Source organism: Typopeltis vanoorti, chromosome 8, assembly GCF_054136105.1.
Source record: "Typopeltis vanoorti isolate ZY-2024b chromosome 8, IOZ_Tvanoo_1.0, whole genome shotgun sequence".
In the NCBI taxonomy this organism is placed as follows: domain Eukaryota; kingdom Metazoa; phylum Arthropoda; class Arachnida; order Uropygi; family Thelyphonidae; genus Typopeltis; species Typopeltis vanoorti.
Genome location: NC_143556.1, coordinates 61288550 through 61313219, shown reverse-complemented (window position 1 = coordinate 61313219; position 24670 = coordinate 61288550). Strand labels below are relative to the sequence as shown.

The 24670-nt window shown below is 36.8% G+C and overlaps 1 protein-coding gene across 1 annotated transcript in view; it reads left to right on the top strand.

Moving 5' to 3' along the window:
- LOC150104035 (hemicentin-1-like) overlaps positions 1–24670 on the top strand; it is a 594473-nt gene that overhangs the window by 403496 nt on the left and 166307 nt on the right. Inside the window, exons 20-21 of the mRNA XM_090396386.1 lie at positions 8630–8770; positions 22771–23049. Coding sequence (XP_090252512.1) covers positions 8630–8770; positions 22771–23049 — 420 coding nt within the window. The remainder of the gene's footprint in view (positions 1–8629; positions 8771–22770; positions 23050–24670) is intronic.

The following is a 24670-nucleotide window of genomic DNA, read 5'->3' as shown; positions in this document are numbered from 1 at the left end:
CTTCTCACCATTCAACCAGTGCCAGGGTTGCACAAGATTCTGTTCTCTCACCAACCCTCTTCCTTCCATATATCAATGACCTACTTCAGTTGACTGCCAAACCAATACACAGTTTTGCAGATGACAGCACATTGCACTTCTCCCTTTCATATGATAAACCTTACTGTACATAACTCACCTCAATCTACAGAACATCAACCACCACTTCCCTCAATTCTGATCTCCAAGGGGGAGGGGTTCAGATAACCTCATCAATTTCAATGCTAGTAAAACCCAGTTCTGTCTTATTTATCACAAAACAAGAACCATTTTCTCCCAGTATTATTTTTGACAACACTCAAATTTCCAAACAAGATGATATTTCTCTTGTTGGAAGTTTTTCCAGTTGGTTATACTATAAATTAAAGATGCCAAGAAATTATATTCTTGGTTTAATTCTTTATCCTGAACTATTTTCAGGACTGGGCAACTCGTATAAAGAAGCTAATGATTTCACATTACTTGCCTTAGTATTCCATAATGCAAAGCACATATCCTTACAGATACGTATAATGCTATGCATTATGGGAAGGGTCACTACCCAGACCGGTTTCGACCTTTATTAATACATTCGCTGCCAACTATGAGTATACTCGTAGTTGGTATATGAGCCTCACAAGCCAACTACGAATATACTTGTATGTCGATTACTGACCTCTTATGCCAAGCACGAGTTAACCTGTAGTATAAACACCTTAATTTGGACCCTTGGCTTGTGAGTAAAGCGGAGAGCATGTCTGGGGGGCTTGGTATAACGAAAATAATTTCAGCAAAAGTATAGTATATTATACATGAGCCTCACAAGCTATTAATATACTTGTATGTTGATTACCGACCTCCTATGACAAGCGCGAGTTAACCCGTAATTTGTAAATCAAATTACGAATGGTACACTTTAAAACAATTTTCCACGCACAATGGTGGTTTTTCCTGTCACACAGGACAATAATAACGTGTTTCCCTTCGTTTATTTATTTTTATTTTAATTTATGCGCCACAAGATTACTCGTAGTAGGCATATGAAACAAAATTCTGTCTGATAAGCTGGCTACGAGATTACTTGTACTGACCTTGAAGAAGTGAAAGTGCTTGGTGTGCAGTAACAAACTAAGCCCGAGGAGCATAGTAGCAGCAAACATGTTAAGGGCTCATCAGTGGGGGCCAAACCCAGAGGTGATATCAATTGCATCCTCAGCTTCTAAAAAAACTAGGATTTCTCTTTCGCTCAAGATGTTACTTCAACTCTGAATAGCTGTTAACTTTATACAAATCACGAATCTGCCCAGCTATTGAATACTGCTCCCACATTTGGAGTAGGAGCCCCTAAGAGCTCCCTCAGAATACATGCCTCAGTACAGAGGAGAGCAATTAGATTGATTAGTAACCATCTCTTACCAACTCACTTCTCTCACTTTTGCACAGACATTTGGCTTCTGCAATATTATTATTATTATTACATGACATCTTCAGGGAGTCCAAAGATTCATTGAGGGAGGGCACCTACTCTACAACTCTCTCTCTCTCCACCACTTATCCACCAACTACGCTACTTTCATCATCTACACCAACACCATCTACTACCACCACTACTAGGATTTTCACAAACATCCATGTCCCCAGCGGAATTCCAACCTGCAGCCTTTTGGCTGGAGAGCAGATATGCCAACCAGGCTGGCTATGTGTATTCTATAAATATTTCCATGGCAATTGTTCATCTGAAATTGCATCCCTAAGTTCATTGGAACACATGCAGCTGCTACCCAATATACCTTCATAGTACCCTTTGAAACTCACAGGTCAAGTTTCTTTTCCTCCTCCTTCATCCCTTCTACTACTGTATTGTGGAACAGCCCTCCACCTGATGTGTTTCACAAGGAATACACATATACGGTACTAATATACTATGGGTTGATCAACTAACCTCTTGTGTATGGGCTCAATATAAAAAAAAAATCAGTGGAACTTGTTATAGAAATAGAAATGAGTTAGTGTGTATGTTTAAAAATGCGAGAGGTATTTGAAACAATAGAAATGAAACTGTAGTATTGATAGAGTTCATTCTCCCAAAAATTGTCAGAATAAGTGAGGCACGGTTGAATGAGGATGACATTTTGACAGGAATGAAGGAGGGATTATGTAGTGTTTCATGAAGATAGACAAGGCAAAAAGGGAGGGGATGGGGGGCTATTGATAATGGCAGAGGAGTTGTGCACATCTAGGGTGGAGGTGCATGGGGAAAACGTTGACAGTGGTTTGAAGTACTTATGAAGCAGTATGTTGTGAGGTGGAAGGCTGAAATGTTTAGTAGGGTGTGGCCATAAACCTATGTGTAGTGAGAAGGAAATATTTAGGCAAATTGGTCTGGCTAATAAGAAAAGGGTGATCATTATGGAAAATTTCAATTATGGTAATATAGACTGAAATAAAGAGACAGCGTCTGGAACCAAAAAGAATAAATCTCTTTTTTTTTTTTTTTTTTTTTTTTTTTTTTTTTTTTTTTTACGGGCAACTATCTTAAGCAGTACTAGCAGAAGATGCAGGTGGGTTGAGAGTCTTGGATTTGATTATCTAATGAGAAGATGTTTTTGTAAAGGAAGAGTCGCATATCTTACTCCAGTTGGTGAAAGTGATCATGAAGTGATCACTTTGGTGGTAGCCAGCCACATCAGGACTTTTGTGAGAAAGGGTTATATGTGGAACTATAAGGCAAGTGATTATGAGGTGGTCTTTGGTGATAGCATGGAATGTGGAATTGGATTGGAAGAGACCAAGCAATGCTGCTTGGTCTCTACTCAGGAAATTTCTGGCAGAGGCAATTACTGAATGTATTACAAAGATCAGGAGATTAAATAAGATAGGCATAAAATGGATGGCTGAAGAGGTGAGGCATACATTCTTGAAGAAAAAGGCATTGTGGAGGTAGCACAGGATAAGTGGCAATAATCAGTTACATGAGGAGTACCAAGAGCAAGCAAGGAAGATTACTTGCATTGCAAAGGTAGCAAAAGTGCAATATGAGCAACAGTTAGCAAATGAGGCTAAAAGAAATCCTAGGAAGTTTTTTTCAATGTGCAGTCAGTCAAGGGAAGAATGATTATGGGAGTATGGTCTTGGTCAGTGATAATGGGAAAATGATAAACACTGAAGAAGATATAATGGAGTTGTTAAAGGAGCAGTTCATTAAATTATTCCATCCTTGTGACTGTAACATAATGCAGAACTTGAGAGTAGTGGGAATGGAGGGGGAACTGCTGATGATGAGTGAGCAGGAGGTATATGAGGAATTGAGTAAACTTGATGTTAATGCAGCTTTAACTTACCTTTTTTAGCCACACTACTGGCCAAGACGTATACATATGTCCAAGTTATCATGGATGCGAAGTGCATATTAAAATTGTAATACCATTGATATTAAATTGAAATATATGATGGATACAAAGCGTATGAGGATGCGTATTCGATCCATAACTGCCAGTAAGGTGGTTAACACGAGTCTTAGATTGTCCCAAGTTCCAAAGTGACAGAAAGAGGGCAAAATTGTTCCACTTCATGAAAGGGAGGGTGATAAGACTATTGCTTTGAATTATAGTCCAAACTGCTTGTCTGCACATGTAGTGAAGGTGTTGGAAAAGCACAGTTCAGAATCCTTGTCCTAGTGAGGACAAGGATTCTGAAGTGGATTGACAGCAGCAGAATTCTCTTTAATGGACAATATGAATTTGCTAAAGAAAGATTATGTTTTTGCAATCTGTTTACTTATTATAACAAGGTGACAAACACATTGGACAAGAGATGCATATGCAGTAGTAAGTTGGGGAGAGTTATGAGAAGTAGAGCAGATATTTCAGCCTTGCAAGAGGACATGAATAGCCTTTCTTAATGGGCTAGTGTATGGGGATATCAGTTTAATAAAGCATATTGTAAGGTTTTAAAATTTAGGAAAATTTAGATTTTTCAAAGGCTTTCAATAGATTGCCACATGACAATCTAGCAGTTAGCAAACAAGAACACATCATAAAGATTCTTTCTTTCTTCTTCTGCTACCAGTAGGTGAAATAAGGGCTAAAAGTAGTTGTAACAAATCCATTGTAACACCTAGTGAAATGGATAGGTATTACATTGGAATAGATGGGGTTGGATGGTAGATTAGTGCATTGGATTGGAGATTGGCTGTCTGATATGTATTAGCAAGTTATATATGTGGGAGTGATATCCCAGAAGAGGAAAGTTCCTAGTTGTGTGCCCCAGGGGTTTGTTTTGATGCCATTCTTGTTTAATTTGTATATAAATAACATTGGAAGGAGCTTAAATGGTGATATACAGTTATTTGCAGATGATGCAAAGTTGGGGAGAGTTATGAGAAGTAGAGCAGATATTTCAGCCTTGCAAGAGGACATGAATAACCTTTCTTAATGGGCCAGTGTATGGGGATATCAGTTTAATGTAGCATATTGCAAGGTTTTAAAATTTAGGAAGCAAAGATGGAATGCAGATTTTAGGATTGGTGGGGATATTTAGAGGAGGTGGAGGAGATGAAAGATCTGGGGAGGGGGATGATGGTGGAACACAGCTTTTTCTGTGTTCATTCGCTGTGTATCTTAGTGATGGCTCCCTCAAGCTTCACCACTAATGCCAGGGTGCCTCATGTCTCTATTCTATCACCTGCCCTCTTTCTCTTTATACATAAATAATAATAATAGTAATTATTATTATTATTATTATTTTCACAGAGTTAAAAGACTCGTTACAGGAGGTCTACACCCTCATACAAAAAGATAATCAAACTCTGCCTCAAGCCATTCATGTTGTCTGCACTTGCCAAACTTTCAAGCAATGCATTCCACTCACTAAACTTTTAGGCAATGTATCTTATTCACCAGCCAACTCTCCATGCAAAGAACTCCTTTTCTCACATCTGCTTTATACATCTTTCAGGGATGACCTCTTGTTCTACCCTTGTTTCCTTCCACTCTATGAAAAATCTCCTCCAAAGTAATCTTGTAACAGTCCTTCACTAACAAAGCTCTGCAAGTGGCATTCTCCTCATTAAGTACTCACATCCCACATTCCATAGACCTGACACCAACTTGGTGTACCTTCTTTGGATCTTCTTGAAAATTAGGTGACTAAACCTGCATTCAGTAGTAGTCCACATATAGCCTGATCAAGGCCTATACAAGGGAACCATTACTTTTTTGCTTCTGCACATTATTGTTCTCCTCATCATTGCCATAGTCCATTGTAATGTTACAATTTTAGCAATGTGACCCATAAATTTCAAGTATCTGTATACCACCACTCCCATATTTCTCGTCTTGTCTGTTTCATTCAAAATTTTTCCATTACTTGCATACTCTATAACTCAGCCTTGCCTACCATATTTCAAGACCTTTCATTTTGCAGCATTAAACTGATAGCTCCACTCACTTATTTACTCATATAGTCTACTGAGATCTTCTTGTAAGGCCACAACTTCTGCACATTGCTTGACATAGTTCTTCCCAACTTTGCATAACTGGCAAGCAGCTGAATATCTCCAGTTTAGCATATCCCAATATCATTAACTTACAAATTGGACAATAATGGTGTCTCAAAACAGACTCCTTCGGCACTCCACAATTGATCTTCCACTTTTGTGATACCACTCCCCCCCCCCATATACAACAGACTGACTGATACTTATCTGACAAGTAATCTGTTATCCAACTCACCATTCTTTTATTCAATTGCCACATTACCAGTTTGTAATGGCAATCTATCAATGGCCTCTGAAAAATATACAGTATGCCACTGTATAAACATCCCCCTTATCTATGATGAACTCCTTATCTATGATAAGGGGTTCATGATGAACAAATCCATCATAGAGAATATGACTATTATCAACTCATTTCTTAATTCTAGTCATCAACTGGACTAAATGACCCACTTACTATCACTACTAAGGCTATCCACAGCTTTTCTTATGATATTCCACTACATTTATCCTACTCATTCAACAAACCAAGCTTCAAGATCATTTGCAACTAGTGTCGTAAACATGGATCTTCATATTATTTTTCAGTGGAGTGAAGACAACTTGGTCACCTTGAATGCCTCCAAAATGCATGTTACCTTTTCCTTGCAGAAGGGATTTCAACTTACCTACTCTTACCACTCAGTAATATATATATATATATATATATATATATATATATATATATATCACCAAACAGGATCAGATTTCTCTGCTTGGATAAACATATACTTCCATCCTTTTCTGGCCTAAAAATGTCTCATCAATAGTTCTTCAACCTCTAAAAATTAATTATACTCCTCTACTCAAGATACTGTTTTTCACCTTTCTGGCTACTAACTCTATACAAATACATCTCATATATCACCAGTCTTAGAATAGCATTCATCGGTTTGGAGTAATATATCTAAAACCTGTCTAAAAATTCTTGATACTATCCAGAGAAGAGCAGCTTGGCTCATAGATGATTCTTCCTTCACATACTCGCTTCATCCTCTATCTCACAGGTACACTGCTTCAGATATGTGTCTGTTCTACAGGTAATTTCATGGTCACTGTTCCACTAAAGTGGAAAGCATAATTTCTGCACTAACAAGAGTAGCAGCTACCCATCATCTGTTTTCAGTACAATTGCGAACACATCGAACCTGCTTCTCCTGTTCCTCTTTTATTCTGTCTACCTCTGTCCTCTGGAACAGCTTTCCTCTTGAAGTATTCCCAAACACACAATCTTTACAACTCTTTGAGAAAAATGTCAGTAACTTTCTTTTTTCTCCCAACCCTCACCTCTACCTTTATGTGCTTGTCAATTCTTCTAACTGTTGTATATGGAATCAGTATACATATATATTAGAAAGAGATGTTTCTTTTCTAATCTAATCCTGTGGCCTCCTCTTTTAAGAGGGTTGCAGCTGATGAACAGTCTGCTTCCATGCCTCTCTATCTCTTGCTTCTGTAAGACTCTTGCCTGTCCAGTATTAGATGTTGTCTTTCCATTACAGTTAGGGTCTTCCTCTTCCTCTACTTCTCTCCACCATCCCCTACAATACTATTCTGGGGTGCTCTGCTTTGGATACTAGCCATATAGTCTCTTTTTATCTTGAATCTTGTAAGAACCTCTTCATTGCTCACTCTTTCAGTCCAGCTGATATGATCCATTTTTCTCAAGCACCACATTTTCAGCATAATCGTATACTTAATTTGATTTGATCATTCCTTTATTTTGTCATATAACATCATCTCTACAATGTTATATTTGAAAATGATAGTATTAACTAAGATATGTTATATAAATTAAGTGGATATTAAATCCAACATCATTTCAAAGCCAAATACAGAAACTATAAAAGTTTCATGCGAAAATTGACCAGGGATTGCGAGAATACAATCGCCGCCATACTACGAGTTGCCCTAGGGAAACCTAATAGGAAGCATGCACACTCAAAGTGCCCATATATTCGCCTCCTATTGGTCCATTTTGATAAGGTTTCACTGATCTGACAGTTGTTTCAAACTCATTGGTTTTTGTCAGAGATCAGGCAGAAACCTAAGAGAGCAAAAACTCTCACTACTAAGGAACTCATCTTTCTGGTCAGTTTTCGCATGAAACTTTTATAGTTTCTGTATTCGGCTTTGAAATGATGTTGGATTTAATATCCACTTAATTTATATAATTTTGCATTGCCGAAGTGAAGCCTTTTGGCTCTTTATTTTTAGTAAATACTTTACGCACTGACTGAGAGTTTGCTTACTGAAAATACACCTCTCCGATGCTTCGAGTTTCTCAGTACTGAGAGTTTTTGTTCTCTTAGTTTCTGCCTGATCTCTGACAAAAACCAATGAGTTTGAAACAGCTGTCAGATCAGTGAAACCTTATCAAAATGGACCAATAGGAGGCGAATATACGGGTGCTTTGAGCATGCATGCATGCTTCCTATTACGTTTGGCTAGGGTAACTCGTAGTATGTCAGCGAGTGTATTCCTGCAAACTCTCTGGTCAATTTTAGCATAAAACTTTTATAGTTTCTGTGTTCAGCTTTGAAATGTTGTTGGATTTAATATCCACTTAATTTATATAATTTTGCATCACTGAAGTGAAGCCTTTTAGCTCTTTATTTTTAGTAAGTTATGTTATGTTATGTTTGGCCAAATGATTTTACTGTATTCATGTTTAAGCTAATTTTAAATTTGTAAGACAAAATTATGACAATATGTTCATCTCTTATCTCGCACAACAAATTACATGTTGTTTGACTACTTATTATCACCTTAATGCTTAATGTGTTCCAAACCAATCATCTCTGCAACTAACACATTGATGATGAGTAAGCAGCTTTCTTACTCATCATCAATGTGATTATAGATCATCATCATCATCATCATTTTGTGATCAGTCACAAAATTCACTGGTTTGAGGTAGTGTTGAATACTGAGTTACTAATCAGTGTCCAGATACTCTGTGATTTACAAATATATATTAATTTAACTATATATTAATAAATTTCTCTATACTCAAGGTAAGACTGAAGTGGTTCATGGTATGATGAATTTATAATTACATGCATTTGCTTTCAGGCTTTGAATTTGGATTAGAGCTTCATACTAACAATTCTTTAGTCATTAAAGAAGCTGAACTTCCTGATGATGGAGAATATACATGCACTGCCCAGAATGTTGCTGGAATTGCCAGTAATACAGTTAAATTAAATGTCTTTGGTAAGATATATAATTAGTAAATTTTTTGAATATTATTTCTAAGTTTTTTTTTTCAAATATTTATATATTGTTATTATACATAATTATCATCATTATCATGCTTTCATGGTCTACTTTTAAAGTTTCAGGTTGTTGTTGTTGTTGTTTTCAGTTATGGACAAAGCAATGATGCTGTAATTACATAAGGCAAATAATGCAAGTGTATTTTGTCCATTAATTACATTTGCTGTTCTGGTCCCCTTTGTGGAATGAAAAACTGCAGGTTTTTCTGGAGAAAAAACCCTGCCACAGCTGTGTGAGACTAACTCATCTTCATCTGAAATATCCTTATAAAGGTTCTTGACATCTTTGATAGGATTTGAACCCAAATTCAAAGACTATTGTCAATACAGTACTAAGATTATGAGAAAGAACATGAAAGAGTTGTTGGAAGTTTTTCCACACTTGATTATACTATAAATTAAAGATACCAAGAAATTATATACTTGGTTTAATCCTTTATCCAAGTGTAAGCAAGTAAGCAAGTGTAAGGATATTGCACATGAAGCACATATCCTTACGGACATGTATAATGCTATGCATTATGGGAAGAGTCACTACCCAGACCAGTTTTGATCTGGGTAGTTATTTTTTTTTTTTTCACCTCAATTCTTTATTGAGGTGAAAAAATAAAGGGTTGCTCATCATAGGCCTAGAATAGTAAGTATAGGGATACAAGAAAGCCTGATAATATTAGGAAAAGGAAAAGACAGATAGATAGCTTGAGATATAGAGAAAAGGCCACAGCTCTTTTATATCATCATATAGCCAAAGGTTATCAGTTTTCCTTTTTCGCCAATCTCATATAGATGAACAACCAAAATGCCAATTGAAACTAAAGTGCAAAGATGACTGATACCCAGGTGGTTAGCCCCATTTGGGTTAACTGCCTTGAGTTTGCCTTCTCTGCCTGGGATTGCTCTCCAATTGACTATAAGACCACATTGAATTAAGAGAATTGAACTATTTCAAAAATCTTTCACAGCAAGGATAGACAGAATTTTATTTCCCCCTGGTGAATATTGCATAATGTGGGTGGGCTACACCATCTAATCATAAATTTGATATCTCCTAGAATGCTTCTTTCTAAATACAAAAATCGCCTGACCAAACAATAAAATTTCCACAATACAATATTATAAAGCATTTGGATGTCATATTGCTAGTTTTCAGATCCATGTTTCTTTCTCACCTGCTGGCCTGGTTGGCCGAGTGGTTAACGTATCCGTTCTCCAGCTAAAAGGCTGCAGGTTTGAATCCCACCATGGGCATGGGTGTTTGTGATTGTTTGTGAAAATACTAGCGGTGGTGGTGGGCAGTAGATGGCATTGATGTAGATGATGCAGTAGAGAGACAGAGAGTGGTAGAGTAGATGCCTTCCCTCGATGAGTCTTTGAACTCTCTGGAGGTGTCATGAAATAATAATAAGATTAATAATTAAGCATAAATTCTGGGAAATTCCCATGCTACTCCTCATAAACATTATTAATATAATTAACGGCTATATTAGCCAGTTTTTGTTTAGGTGTGTCCCTTATATTTAGTACATTGGCTAACATAACTCAAAAAGGGTATGTATATATATATATATATATATATATATATATATATCTATTAGGGCATTATGGGCGAGTATAGAAGGCAATTATGGCAGAATAAATGTGGAAAAATTATATACATACCTTGGTTTTGGTTTAAAAGATGCCTTCTAAATCCAAGCTCTTGTTGAAGGGGGAAGAGGGAAAGAACATGGGGATGTACTTGAGACACGGGAAATAAGTTTGGGAACCCTGGTTACTATTAATAATATATATATAAATATATATATATATTATTTTGTTGTGGGGAGAGGGGGGGGAAGGAAGAAGGGGAAGGGTATCCTTATGTGGAAACTGGGGGGAAGGAAGAAGGGGAAGGGTATCCTTATGTGGAAACTGGGACAAGGGTTTACGGGGTGTGGACCGTTTCGGTCATCGTCTGACCATCGTCGGAACTTTGTGGGAATGACTGTAGGGCTATGTCAAGGCTGCAAGATGTGTCTGCCAAATTTGGGCATTTGTTGTCGCTAAATGGCCGGAGGCGTGGCTTAATTTGTAAGTTTTGGAACGTCCAACATTCGGAAATTAGGTAGGGGCGGTGGACGTTGATAGAATTAACATCACATTTTATGGCAATAGTTTCGGATATTCTAAGCATCGTTTCGTTTTCTTGTTTGTCAATGATTATGGCTTTGTCAATTTGGGGGATGTGTTTTAGTTCAAGGGCGTGAGCTGCAATTTCAGTCTTCCCTGTATTTTGTGGTTTGTTTTTCTTTTTGATGTTGCGATGTTTTTTCGTGTTCAGATATTCTGGAATGGGAATATTGCAATCCCTGAAGTGCTCTTGTAGTCTAGTCCATAACGACCTAATTGTAGAGCCCGTGTAGGCGACGTCACAGTCTTTTTGACAAGGAAATTTGTAGACTACGTTGTGGTGTTCGAATAATTTTTTATGAGTGAGAGATTTAGTGGGTTTTAGGAGAGTTGCTAATTTATGGTTAGTGGTGAATACTAGCTTGTAGTCCGTATTTTTGAAAATGTATTTGTAAGCCTTGTATGTGTTTTGGATGTATGGCAATTTGATGACCATACATGTCGGGAAGTCTGCTTTTGTTGTATTATTGTTAAGACGGGATTTTGCCGTATAGTTCGCGTAATTTATTAGATGCGTGGGGTAGTTGCAATTTTTGAAAACCTGTGTTAAATACTTGAGTTCAGTGTTAAGAAAATTGCTGTTGGTGGAGAATTTGTAAGCATTGATAAATTGCATAAGGATGACAGATTTTTTAACGGAATATGGGTGGTATGAATTGAAATGGAGGTAGTTTCTGACATGTGTGGGTTTGTGAAATATCTTTGTGGCAATTCTGTTATGGCGTCTGATTAATGTAAGATTTAAGAAATTGATGGATTTGTTCTGTTCTGTTTCCATGGTGAATTGTAGTCTGTTGCTAAAATCGTTGAGGGATGTTTGTAAGGCAGAGATGTGTGAGGGTTTGCCAATGCATAGAATATTGTCTACGTATCTGCCATAGAAGGTGATGCCCGGGGGGGGGGGGGGAGGGAAGGGTGGAGAAGAAGTGATTCAATGTGTGCCAGGAATAATTCCGCTAGTTGTCCACTGATGTTTTGGCCCATTGGGATACCGAAAATTTGAACATATAAGGAGTTGTTGAATTTAAAGAAGTTGGCGGATATTGTGATTTTAATCAAACTAATGATGTCAATAGGTGTTAATTTTGTGCGTGTAGGGTGTGGTCCTCAGAGAGTAGTGTGTGTACGATGTCTAAAGTTTTGGGAACATCCACGTTGGTGTATAATGAAGTTGCATCTAGTGAGGAGAGGATGTCATCCTGGGATGGAGTAGTGTTGCTTAATTTCCAGAATAGGTCATCTGTATTTTTGATCATACAGATAGACTTTGTTAGTAGTGGTTTGATGAGTTTGGCAACAAATTTGGATAAAGGAGCTGTGGTGGTGTTCTTGTAGGAGACTATGGGTCGTATCGGATAACCGTCTTTGTGGGTTTTGATGTTCCCGAACATATAGGGGGTGCGAGTGGTGTGGGGGGTTGTGTGTCTCATTGTGGTTTTATCCATTTTGTTTTGACTTTTTAAGGTGTGTAAGGTGCTGTTTATCTGTTTGATGAGGTCGGGGGTAGGATCATTGTGGATTATTTGGTAGGTGTGTTGGTCGTTTAAGACGGATATTATTTTGGTGTGGTAGTCCGTTTTATTGATGATGACAATGGTGTCACCTTTGTCAGCTTTTGTGATCATGATATCAGGGTTCTTTTTTAAGGATAAAAGGGCACTTTGTAAGTTGGGAGTGATGTTGGGTTTTACTATTATTTTGCTATTTATAATGTTGTTTATCTTTTGGAATATTGTGTCTCTGTTTGGGTCATTTTCAAGTTTCGCTTGGATTTCGATGATGATGTCTTTTTTCGGTACAAATTTAGGGGATATCGCGAAGTTAAGACCTTTGTTTAGGATGATGATCTCGTCCGGTGTGAGAACGTGGTGTGATAGATTTTTGATGGAGTTGTCAAGTGTGGGTCGTGAGGCGGAGATGTCAGAAGGATAGGGAACAGTATGTGTAATATATTTTGTGCCTGTTAAGGCATACCATTTTTTTGTGTGTCAAGCTTCGGTTAACATCGCGTAGTCGTTGATGTGTGTTTGGATGATTTCAGAGAAGCCAGCCCACTCTTTACAACACCACAACGTAGTCTACAAATTTCCTTGTCAAAAAGACTGTGACGTCGCCTACACGGGCTCTACAATTAGGTCGTTATGGACTAGACTACAAGAGCACTTCAGGGATTGCAATATTCCCATTCCAGAATATCTGAACACGAAAAAACATCACAACATCAAAAAGAAAAACAAACCACAAAATACAGGGAAGACTGAAATTGCAGCTCACGCCCTTGAACTAAAACACATCCCCCAAATTGACAAAGCCATAATCATTGACAAACAAGAAAACGAAACGATGCTTAGAATATCCGAAACTATTGCCATAAAATGTGATGTTAATTCTATCAACGTCCACCGCCCCTACCTAATTTCCGAATGTTGGACGTTCCAAAACTTACAAATTAAGCCACGCCTCCGGCCATTTAGCGACAACAAATGCCCAAATTTGGCAGACACATCTTGCAGCCTTGACATAGCCCTACAGTCATTCCCACAAAGTTCCGACGATGGTCAGACGATGACCGAAACGGTCCACACCCCGTAAACCCTTGTCCCAGTTTCCACATAAGGATACCCTTCCCCTTCTTCCTTCCCCCCCTCTCCCCACAACAAAATAATATATATATATATATTTATATATATATTATTAATAGTAACCCGGGTTCCCAAACTTATTTCCCATGTCTCAAGTACATCCCCATGTTCTTTCCCTCTTCCCCCCCCCCCCCCCCTTCAACAAGAGCTTGGATTTAGAAGGCATCTTTTAAACCAAAACTAAGGTATGTATATAATTTTTCCACATTTATTCTGCCATAATTGCCTTCTATACTCTCCCATAATGCCCTAATATATATATATATATATATATACACCCCTTTTGAGTTATGTTAGCCAATGTACTAAATATAAGGGACACTCCTAAACAAAAACAGGCTAATATAGCCGTTAATTATATTAATAAGATTAATAATAATTGCTGACAGATGGTGGGTATTGCAAAAAAATAAAAAAATCTGTTCCAAATACACAGGGCAAGAGGGCATCTGTAGAATGCATGTTCTACTGTTTTCAGTTGGTAACAGATGTCACAGATTGAATCACGGATGTTAAAGTACCTCCATTTTGATGGTATTGACTGGAAGGTGGACATATGCAATTCTCCAAACAAGATCCCTCCTGTTAGGGTACCCTTGGAACTTCAAGTTATGAAACAAAATATTGTTGTTAGTACTCAACTGTGGAATCTCCTACAATGAGTCTTGACTCCACTGAGGTCCAAAAAAAAAAAAAAAGAATACAAAAATGAATGTCTGTGCAGGGACCATAGAGAGGAAATTGTTCTTGCTTGGTTCTGCATTGAGCACAGTCATCTTATGCTGTAATTCGAGGGATGATGACATATCTATGTGTGAATACTGCAGTTCTACCTTAACTACTCATCCAATTTAATGGATGGCTCTCATATTTATAATAAGCTCTGTCATGTAATGCTTTTACTAATCTGCCTGAACTGTATATGTTCAGGCAGAGTTTGTTTATCTGATCATCAAATCATAATTTATATCATTATGTTTTAAAATTTTTACAATGAATTAATTTGTATAAATTTATATAGATATAATTTTAAATTGGTGTGCATTTACACATTTTATTCCTTATGCAACTTAAAAACTTGTATATAAAGAAGCAAATGTTATTTTTTTATAGCTTTACTATTTCGATATATTTTTAACCTTTGACAGCTACAATATATCTACCAGAGCTGGTGTACCAAAAAATAAAAATTAAAAGATAAACAGCCTTCAGACAAAAAGACAGTACAATCTATTTTTTTGTTCTTTCATATTCAATTCTAGATTCACAGAATCTTTATTTATTCTTTATTTATCAAGGATAAATGAAGTCCATTAGAGCTACCATCCTTCCATACACATCTCCAGGAGAATACATTCTATGGGTTTATAAATCTAATATTAATAAGCTTCTTCTTAACATTCTGCACACCCTTGTTGCTTCTTGTAGATTATAGCATGTGCTTGTGCAACACACACACACACACACACACAGAGTGAAAGAGAGAAAAAAGGAGAGAGAGAGCTATTACAAAGTATTCAAAAACACTGGTTCTCAACCTTTGTGAGACCATGGCCCAGGAAATTCTTTTTTTTTATAAGACGAGGGCCCTGTCCAAACAAATTTACTCATAAATACCTTTCCAATTTTTTTTTAATCTTCATACATGTAAGTATTAATAATTAATTATGGCATAACCATAAAGAGTATTAGTACACTTATGTATACAGTGTGTGGCATATTGACAAATATAAAATTACATTTAAATTAGTTATCAATCACTGGACTAATGAATCTTGTAGCATATTGTAGTTTCCTCAGGCCAACATCATTCAATTAATTTGAGAGCTGATTTTCATTGACACATTCCATTCTAATCACCAAAAATGTATATTATTATTATTATTACCCAAGACCCCCATGGAGTCAAACACTCATCCACACAGCTCATCATACCATGCCTTAAACACATTCAAATTCTCTGCAGACACCACACTCTCAGGCTAGACATTCCAATCATTCACAACTTTGCATGCAGCAAACCTGCTTCTCACACACTCCTTATACAGCTTCTAGGGATGACACTTGGTTCTTCCATGATCTCCCACTGTTTTCCAACATTGATCCTATAACAATCCCTTACTAACTTGTAGGTCTCTATCATATCTCCCCTCTTCCTCCTATCCACCTTTGTAAATTGCATCTTCTTGACCTTTCCTCATATTCGACATTCCAGAGGTCAGAAACTACCTTGACAATCACCTCTGGACCCTTTCCAACGTACCTTCATCCTTTTGAAACCAGGTGACTAAATCTGTGCACAGTAGTCCATGTGTGGCCTAATCAAAGCCTTATACATTGGAACGTGATGACATCTCCCTACTTCAACAAGTCAGGTTCCTCCACATCATTCCGAGAAGTCTTTGTGTTGTCTTCACAATTCTGACAATATGTGTCTCCTAAATTTCAAATCCTTATCCACTGTCACCCCAAGATCTCTTATTTTTTCCGCTTCTGACAATATATCCCATCTTCTACATCTCATCTTTATTTCTCAAATTTTAATTCCTTACATTTTGCAACATTGAACTGGCATCCGCTTTCTCGTGTCAATTCACTGAATCTATTCAAGTCTTCTTGTAAGGCTATAACATCTTCTCTACTCTTCATAGTTCTTCCCAACTTTGCATCATCTGCAAACAACTGAATATCCCTTCCAAATCTTCATCAACATTATTAGCATACAAGTTAAACAGTAATGGCCCTAAAAGAGACCCTTGAGGTACACTACTAGTGACTTTCCTCTTCCAGGATATTGCTCCTCCACATACAACTTGCTGACACCTATCAGATAGCCAGTCTCCGATCTAATGCACTAATCTAATATCCAACTCCATTCGCTCTAGTTTGACTATCAACTTATCATGTGCTAATCTATCGAAAGCCTTTGCAAATCTAAGTATATTACTGTGTATTCCTCTGCTCTGTCCAAGGAAGCCATCACCTTATTGTAATAAGTAAGTAGATTACTAAAACATGACCTCCCTCTAGCAAATCCATTCTGTCCATCAAAGGTAATACTATTGTTGTCAACCCATTTCTGGATCCTAGTTCTCACAAGCTTCTCCAACAGCTTAAAACACAACACCTGACACACAGATAGGCCTATAATTGGATTAATCTTTAGAGGTACCTGTGGCATAATTAAAATTAATAACTTAACATGTATGAAACCAACAGTAATAACTTTAATTATTATTATTTTTTATTATTATTATTATTTCGGGCAACTCCAGGAGTCCTTAGACTCATCGAGGGAGGCCCTAAACATGATGACCACACAACTATGCGATTACATTCTCACAGTATCTATCATACCTTGTCTTGAACTCGTTCACCGTCATAGCACCCACAACAGATGCTGGCAGCTTATTCCACTCATTTACCACTCTAAAAGTAAAGAACCCAGCTCTAACACCCCTGCTAACCACACTCTTGCCCAGCTTCCATAGGTGTCCCCTAGTTCTCCCACCACCAGTTCTGATCTCAAAAATATCCTCTGAATTAATCCTATAGAATCCCTTTAGCAATTTGAATGTCTCAATCATATCTCCTCTCCTCCGCCTATCAACTAGTTTCTGCAACCCACAAATCTTCAACCTGTTCTCATATGGTTCATTCCATAGACCTGTTATCATCTTAGTCACTCGCCTCTGGATCCTCTCCACCTCCTCCCCATCAAGAAGGAACCGAAGTGACCAAATCTAGGCACAGTAGTCGAGATGAGGTCTTATCAAGGCTCGGTACAGAGGTACAATAACTTGCTTGTCTCTGCTCGTCAAGGTATTTTTCAACAACCAAGTGAGTTGATGAGCTGATTTAGCTACTTTTGCAATGTGCCCCCTAAACTTCATCTCCCTATCCACCAATACTCCCAAGTCCCTGGCCTCATCAATCTCTTGGAGTACAGTTCCACCAATGTGGTATACTGCTGCTAATCTTTTCACCCCAAAATGCATAACCTTACATTTTGTCACATTAAATTGACATCCATTCTCCTTAGCCCAGAACTCCAATCTATCTAAGTCATCCTGCAAGACTTTGACATCTTCTGCATTCACTATTGCCCTACCCAACTTTGCATCATCAGCGAACAAATGAATTGTTCCACTTAGATCCTTCCCTATATCATTAATGAACAGATTAAACAGCAGCAGTGGTCCAAGAACAGAACCCTGTGGCACACCACTTGTCACAGGCCGTCTTTTGGACTCTACTCCTGAATAAACTACTCTGAATAAACTTAATGAATTAAAGGTACAAATATTTCATACTGAAAGTAACAGTACATCATCAGTGTAGAACAAACAGTTAAAGGAATGGAATACAAAGTACAGAACAGTCGGTGGATTACCAATTAAATTGTTGCTGCATGCCAGAAGATTAATATTAATAAAATATTAAATGGGCAGATACATTCATCAAAAGTCTGCTCATCACACTCAAAAAATTGGAATTATCAAATCTTTAATTAATAGAGCACATAAAATGTGCTCTTCCCCATTAAGCTTTCAACAAGAACTTTTCACTATAAAAAAGTTAATAGAATCTAATGGTTACTACCCTAATCAAATCCAGCAGATAATTGACTCCTATGTTCCAACACCTCAGGATTCTTCAACAGACCACAGAGTTCCAATTCCTTATATTTCAGGCATCTCAGAACCTATTGGCAGAATTTTGAAGAAGTATCATCTTATTCCCACATATTTTCCTATCAACAAAATTTCTACTTGTTGCCATCTACAAAAGACAAACTGACACCTCTATCATTATTTGGTGTTTACCAGATACCATGTGAATGTAATTTATCATACTTTGGACAAACAGGCCATTCTGTGGAAAAAAGAATGAAGGAACATCGGTATTATATCGAATACATGAAACCTCATAAGTCTGGTCTAGCACAGCATAGCATTGACACTAAACATAATATCCAGTGGGATAAAGCTTGTCTTCTCCACAGATGCAAGTTTAAATATGAATGCCTTTTTAAAGAACGTCGTGAAGCCCTTTTACATCGGCTGAATTTGAATCGAAATGACTGTCTCTCTCTCCGAAAAGTTTGGGAGATTCTCATCTTATGCAACCATCAATGGAATAGTTTTTAAAAATTATTTAATAATATTTTATTAATATTAATCTTCTGGCATGTGGCAACAATTTAATTGGTAATCCACCGACTGTTCTATACTTGGTATTCCATTCCTTTAACTGCTTGTTCTACACTGATGATGTACTGTTACTTTCAGTACGAAATATTTGTACCTTTAATTCATTAAAGTTATTATGTTGGTTTTATACATGTTAAGTTATTAACTATAATTGGATGCTTGATTTCTGTCACCTCCCTTAGAGGTAATGGAAATTATGAAGTGGCATCTGCCTTGACATATTAAAAATATGTCAAGGCAGATGTCAACTCCTTGGCGCATTTCTTCAGAATACATGGTGATGTATTATCAAGCCCCAGAGTCTTATTAACATCTAGTTTGCTCAACTCTCCATACACCTCTTGCTCACTTACAGTCAGTCTCTCCTCCCATCATCAACTATTCTTAATCTCTCCATGAAGTCACATTCACAAGAATAAAATATCTTTATGAACTGCTCATTAAGTAGCTCCACTATATCTTCCACAATATACCATTTTCTCCAAACAGTGTCATCCTTCCATAATCATTCTTTCTTTTGCTGGCTACATATCAACAGAACCCTAGGATTCTTTTTTGGCTTCATTAGCTGACTGCTGCTCACACCTCACTTTTCCTACCCTTACCAACCAAATAACCTGCCTTGCCTGATCTTTGTAATCCTCATGGAATTAGTTATTACCACTTCGCTTATGCTACCTCCATAATGCCCTTTTTCTCTGTATCATATGTTTATTTTCTTCATTCATCCATTTCACACCTACCTCATTTAACCTTCTGACCCTTGGAATATATTTAAACATTGCTTCTACTAGCTAGTTCTTGAATATCCCCCCCCCCTCAAGCTGCATTGATCTCTTTTCCAGCTAACTCTTCATTCCATGCTACACCTGCAAGCTGTCTCTGAGCTCTTCATAATCACCACCCTTGTAGTTCCACATATATCCTTTCATCAGAGAGGTCCTGGCACTGCTGACAACCACCCAGGAAATCATTTCATGGTCACTCTCACCAACTGGAATGGTGATTGGACAGCTCATTTATAATTCCATCCTCTGATGAGATGATCAAATCCAAGCTCCTCAATCCTCGTGTGCCCTCTTTCATACTGTCTGATGTAGTTCTCCCTCAAAAACTAAAGAAACTCATTTTCTTTACTTCCAGTTGCTATCTCATCATCCCAATGTATATTGGGATGATTAATGCCTTAATTAAAATCTCCCATAATGATCACCTTTTTCTTATTTACTTGGCTAATTTGATTATACATTTCATAGTCACTACTATCCACATTACCAGGCCTATAACAACATCCTACCAAGTATTTCATTCTATTCACCTCTATCTCACACCATACTGCCTCAAAACTACTGGCACTATTTCGCTCTTGCATCTCTACTTTGTATGAACATAGCTCTTTCTCTATCATTAATAGCAATCTCCCCCCTCCCTTTTTATTTTCTCTATCCTCACAAAATACATCATAACCTTCCATTTCTATTTATGTCAGAATGTTGTCTTCATCCAACCATGTCTCACTTATTTCAATAATTTTTGGGAACTTTTCAGCACCCCCTTTGTATATCTATCCCTTCCAAACTAAAAATTCCATGTGTGAGTCATGATGGCATGATCACTCCCCACATTTGGTAGCAATCTACCTCTGTTATATTCAGATCTTCTGATAATATCACAAGTTTTAGAACTGTCTGACTGTGTATATCCACTGCCTCATATCTAACAGAATAAGCTTAGGTGTTGACAGTTATTCATGACTTAATTTTTAACGGTATTAACATCACCAAACAATTTTATCAAAAGATGTTTTATTAACTGCTTATATTTTGCTGAATTTCAAATCGACATCATCAGAGCACAACACACTTGTACACGTGACAGTGAATAAGTGAAACAATACAGTTACAATGGACAAAAGATCTGGAGCCCTATTTTAATGCCCTCTAATGTTAAAAAAAAAAAATCACCATTACAACTATGTGGAAGTTGCTCTTAGAATGACAATCTCCCAAATTTTTGGCAAATTAATGCAACCATATTTGTTCAGGTTAGGAGAATTCTTCAGAGCCATTTCTGACTCAAAAAATAATCTTTTAGATCTGTAACGACTCCAGAATAGCACATTCATTTTCTTCCTTCTGATCCTGTGTGAAGGAGTGTCCAAAGTGTGGTCTGTCAGTCCTGACTTGCCATATTAATAGTAGCGAATGTATTTTTTATGTTCTTCCAGGTGGATGTTAACTGATCTGTCCATAGTAGGCCAAGTCACAGTCCCAGAGAACTTCACACACTCCTGGGTGTGCTAAAGGGTGAAGTTTATCCTTAAGCAAGTGGATCAGAGTTCTAGTTTGACATAAGATTTGAAAGTGGTGCGAAGGCACATCCAGAAGTGTATGAAGTTCCCTGTGACTGTGACTTGGCCTACTATGGGCAAACAGGAAGATCAGTTAACATCCGCCTGTAAGAACATAAAAAATACATTTGCTACTATGACAAGTCAGGACTGGCAGACCACGCTTTTACACACCTTCACACAGGAAAAAAAAAGAAGAAAACGAATGTGCTACTCTGGAGTCGTTACAGATCTGAAAGATTATTTTTTGAGTCAGCAATGGTTTTGAAGAATTCTTCTAACCTTAACAAATATGGTTGCATTAACTTTAGGTTAGGATGACAGTCTCCCAAAAATTTGGGAGACTGTCATCCTAAGAGCAACTTCCACATAGCTATAATGTTTTTTTTTATTTTTTTTACAACATTAGAGGGTGCCAAAATGGGATGCTAGATCTTTTGTCCATTGTAATTGTGTTGTTTCATTTACTCACTGTCATGTGTACAAGTGTGTTATGCTCTGATGATGCTTATTTGAAATTCAGTGAAATATAAGCAGTTAAAAAAACATATTTTGATAAAATTGCTTCATGTGCTGTTTCAGGTAATTATCACTCAGCAATCTATCAGCCTGTGTCCCCATAGTTAAAGGGTTGTATAATAAAATATATGTCCTTTGTCCATTGAGCTAATCTACTGATACAAATTTTTAAAGATGCTTGTGACATAGGAATAGATAACACATACACAAAAGCACAAGAATATTTTAGTGAAAATAACTGTCTTAATATGCAGATATTTCAATCTGAAAATAATGGATAGAAAATTACATAAGCAAAGTGGATATTAGATCCAACATTATTTCATATTAAGCATTATTTCATTATTTCATGAAGCCTTTTGGCTTTTTATTTTAGAAATGGACTGAAAATAAAATCCTCAGTGAAATTACCATAAATTCAAAGCATAGAGCATTCTTCTCTGAATATTTCTTACTACATTCAGAAAACAGACTACTCCTCTTCCTAGAACAAGTCAGTAGTTTACATCCCCATATCATGTTTACCATGAAAAAGAAAAGATAAAAAAAAGCATTCCCAAATATTCTGCTCTCCCATTCTCCCCTAGACACAATCCAGTTCACTGCATTGCAAACCTGCCTTCTCTTGTAGATATATTCAGCATAATATAGCACACTCAGTCATATCATGTCATAAGATATAATATGACAAGTATGCCTGTCATATTATATCTTATGACATGAGATAAGATATAAGATATATCTTATGCCACTCAGGATAGTGCACAGTGAATCAGGAATACTAATTCAGTGACCAGATATGGTACTTTTTTCATGCTACTTCAAGCCTCTAATAAGTAGGATGATAGTTTTATGTTAAGCACTGAAATTCATCTAATACTAAAGATATTTACAAAAAATCCATACCACTAGACCAGCTGTATATAATTACTAATGAATACTATTTATTTTACATGTAGATTATTTAATATATTTCAAGTTTCACTTTCAGTGATATATTTATAATACTTAAAAATGTCTTCTGAAAGTTGTATTTTTACTACAGTTCCCCCCATTTTAAGTCGCAGGAATACTGATGAAGAATCTGATGTAATTGAAAATGAGTCCATTACTTTAAATTGCCCAGCGACTGCTATACCACCTCCTCAAATTACATGGTATAAAGACAGAGTCACACTGAATATCACTAAGGGTCTTCATATTACAGAACATGGTCAGAAATTAATCATAACCAATTCCAAACCAGAAGATGCTGGAAGGTATACATGTATTGTTAAGAATATTGCTGGTGAGACTCATCGAAATTTTTCTGTAAACATACTAGGTAAGCTAATTTGTAGTATTTTAAACGTGTTTGGATTTAAAATTTGTAATATACTTGTTTGTTTGTAATATACTTGTAAAAACGTAACTTAATATGTAACAGTTAAAAAAAAAAAAACTGTCTATTTGCATATTGTATACATGCACAAAGCTAGTCAGAGGTATGTTGTGATGCTCCTGCCTTTCTTTTCTTATTGTTTACATATATTTATATATATATAAGCTATCCATAAGAAAGTGCTTTGTCTTTTTTATATAGATCTATATATAGTTTTTTTGTTTTTTAATACCTCTACTACTAGTAATGTTAGGCTATCTTTAGTTCAAATGTCATAATTTTCACCATGTTTATCTTGCTGGACACATCAACTCCTTGTCTCTCTGGCTTTTGCATAGGAACCATGGTAACTAGACAGTTCTCTTCTACGACTGAAGAAAACTAGGGGATCCCCTCCTCCAACCTATGCGCGCACAATTCACAACCACCACCACCACCACCATTACTCCCAGAACTTCATCCAGGAGGAAACAAAACATATTAGTAATTTCAGTAGTTATACTTATGTAGCAGCAAAAACTAAAATCTTATCTCCAGATGAAACACTGCATTCATGTGTACTGTGAAACATATTTGCAGCAAAACACACTTTAACATCGTTTCCCAGGTAAATGGAATTGTTATTATTTTTGCCACTAAAGAAAATGCTTCTTTGAAAGCATGTCTGACAGTTAATTCAAGTTAATCTTGAATAATGAATAATTCAAGAGTAGTGCTGCATGGGGGATTCATTTATTAGAAGTATGGTGAATGAGTAGATGCACAAAGTTCGATTTCTTAGAAGTAGACTGAGCACAATGAATGGGTATTGGATATGATTACTAAGCTAGCAAAATAGTTGTTAGTGATAGTAGGAATGAATGATTTGATTAGGAAAAAAGAGAATGTGAGAATGGATATCAGAAGTTGCCCAGAGGTGTAAAAGATAATGGTGTGATAGAAAAAGTTGTCACTGTATTGCCCAGGTATGACAGTGGTGATTTGAGATGGCAAGCAAAGATCACAAATAGTATTCTAATAGAGATGTGTGAGGAGAAAGGAGTACATTTTGTGAATGTGTAGGATGAATTTGAGGGAAGGATGGAACTATTATATATAAAAGCAGATGACATTTAAATGGGTTTAGTGTGAGTTGGCTGGAGAGACTGTTGCTGGAAGGAAAAGTAATGACTGCAGTGAATAGAAGATCTGTGAAACTAGGAACTAAGTGATGTGTAAAAGCATGGAAGGAAGGTAGGAAAACTTGTGAATAGAGAAGTGAGTAGTATGAATAAAGTGAATGAGCAAGTGGAAACATAAGGCAGTCAGCACAGAAATGGGAGAAGAATAGGCTGGAAAGAGAGAGAGAGAGAGAGAGAGAGAACACTGCATGAGGTGTGCATATTGGTTTTGGATGCAAAGTGTGAGTGGAGAAGAAAGGATTAAGATGGCATCATGCTTGCTGCATTGTGCTCATCATATTTGTTCCACTAAAGTCCTTTTACAGCAAGAATTGAATTATATTGAATCTGATTTTATGAAAAATGCCTTCAATCAATCATTTATCTAGAAAGCTATAGCTTTA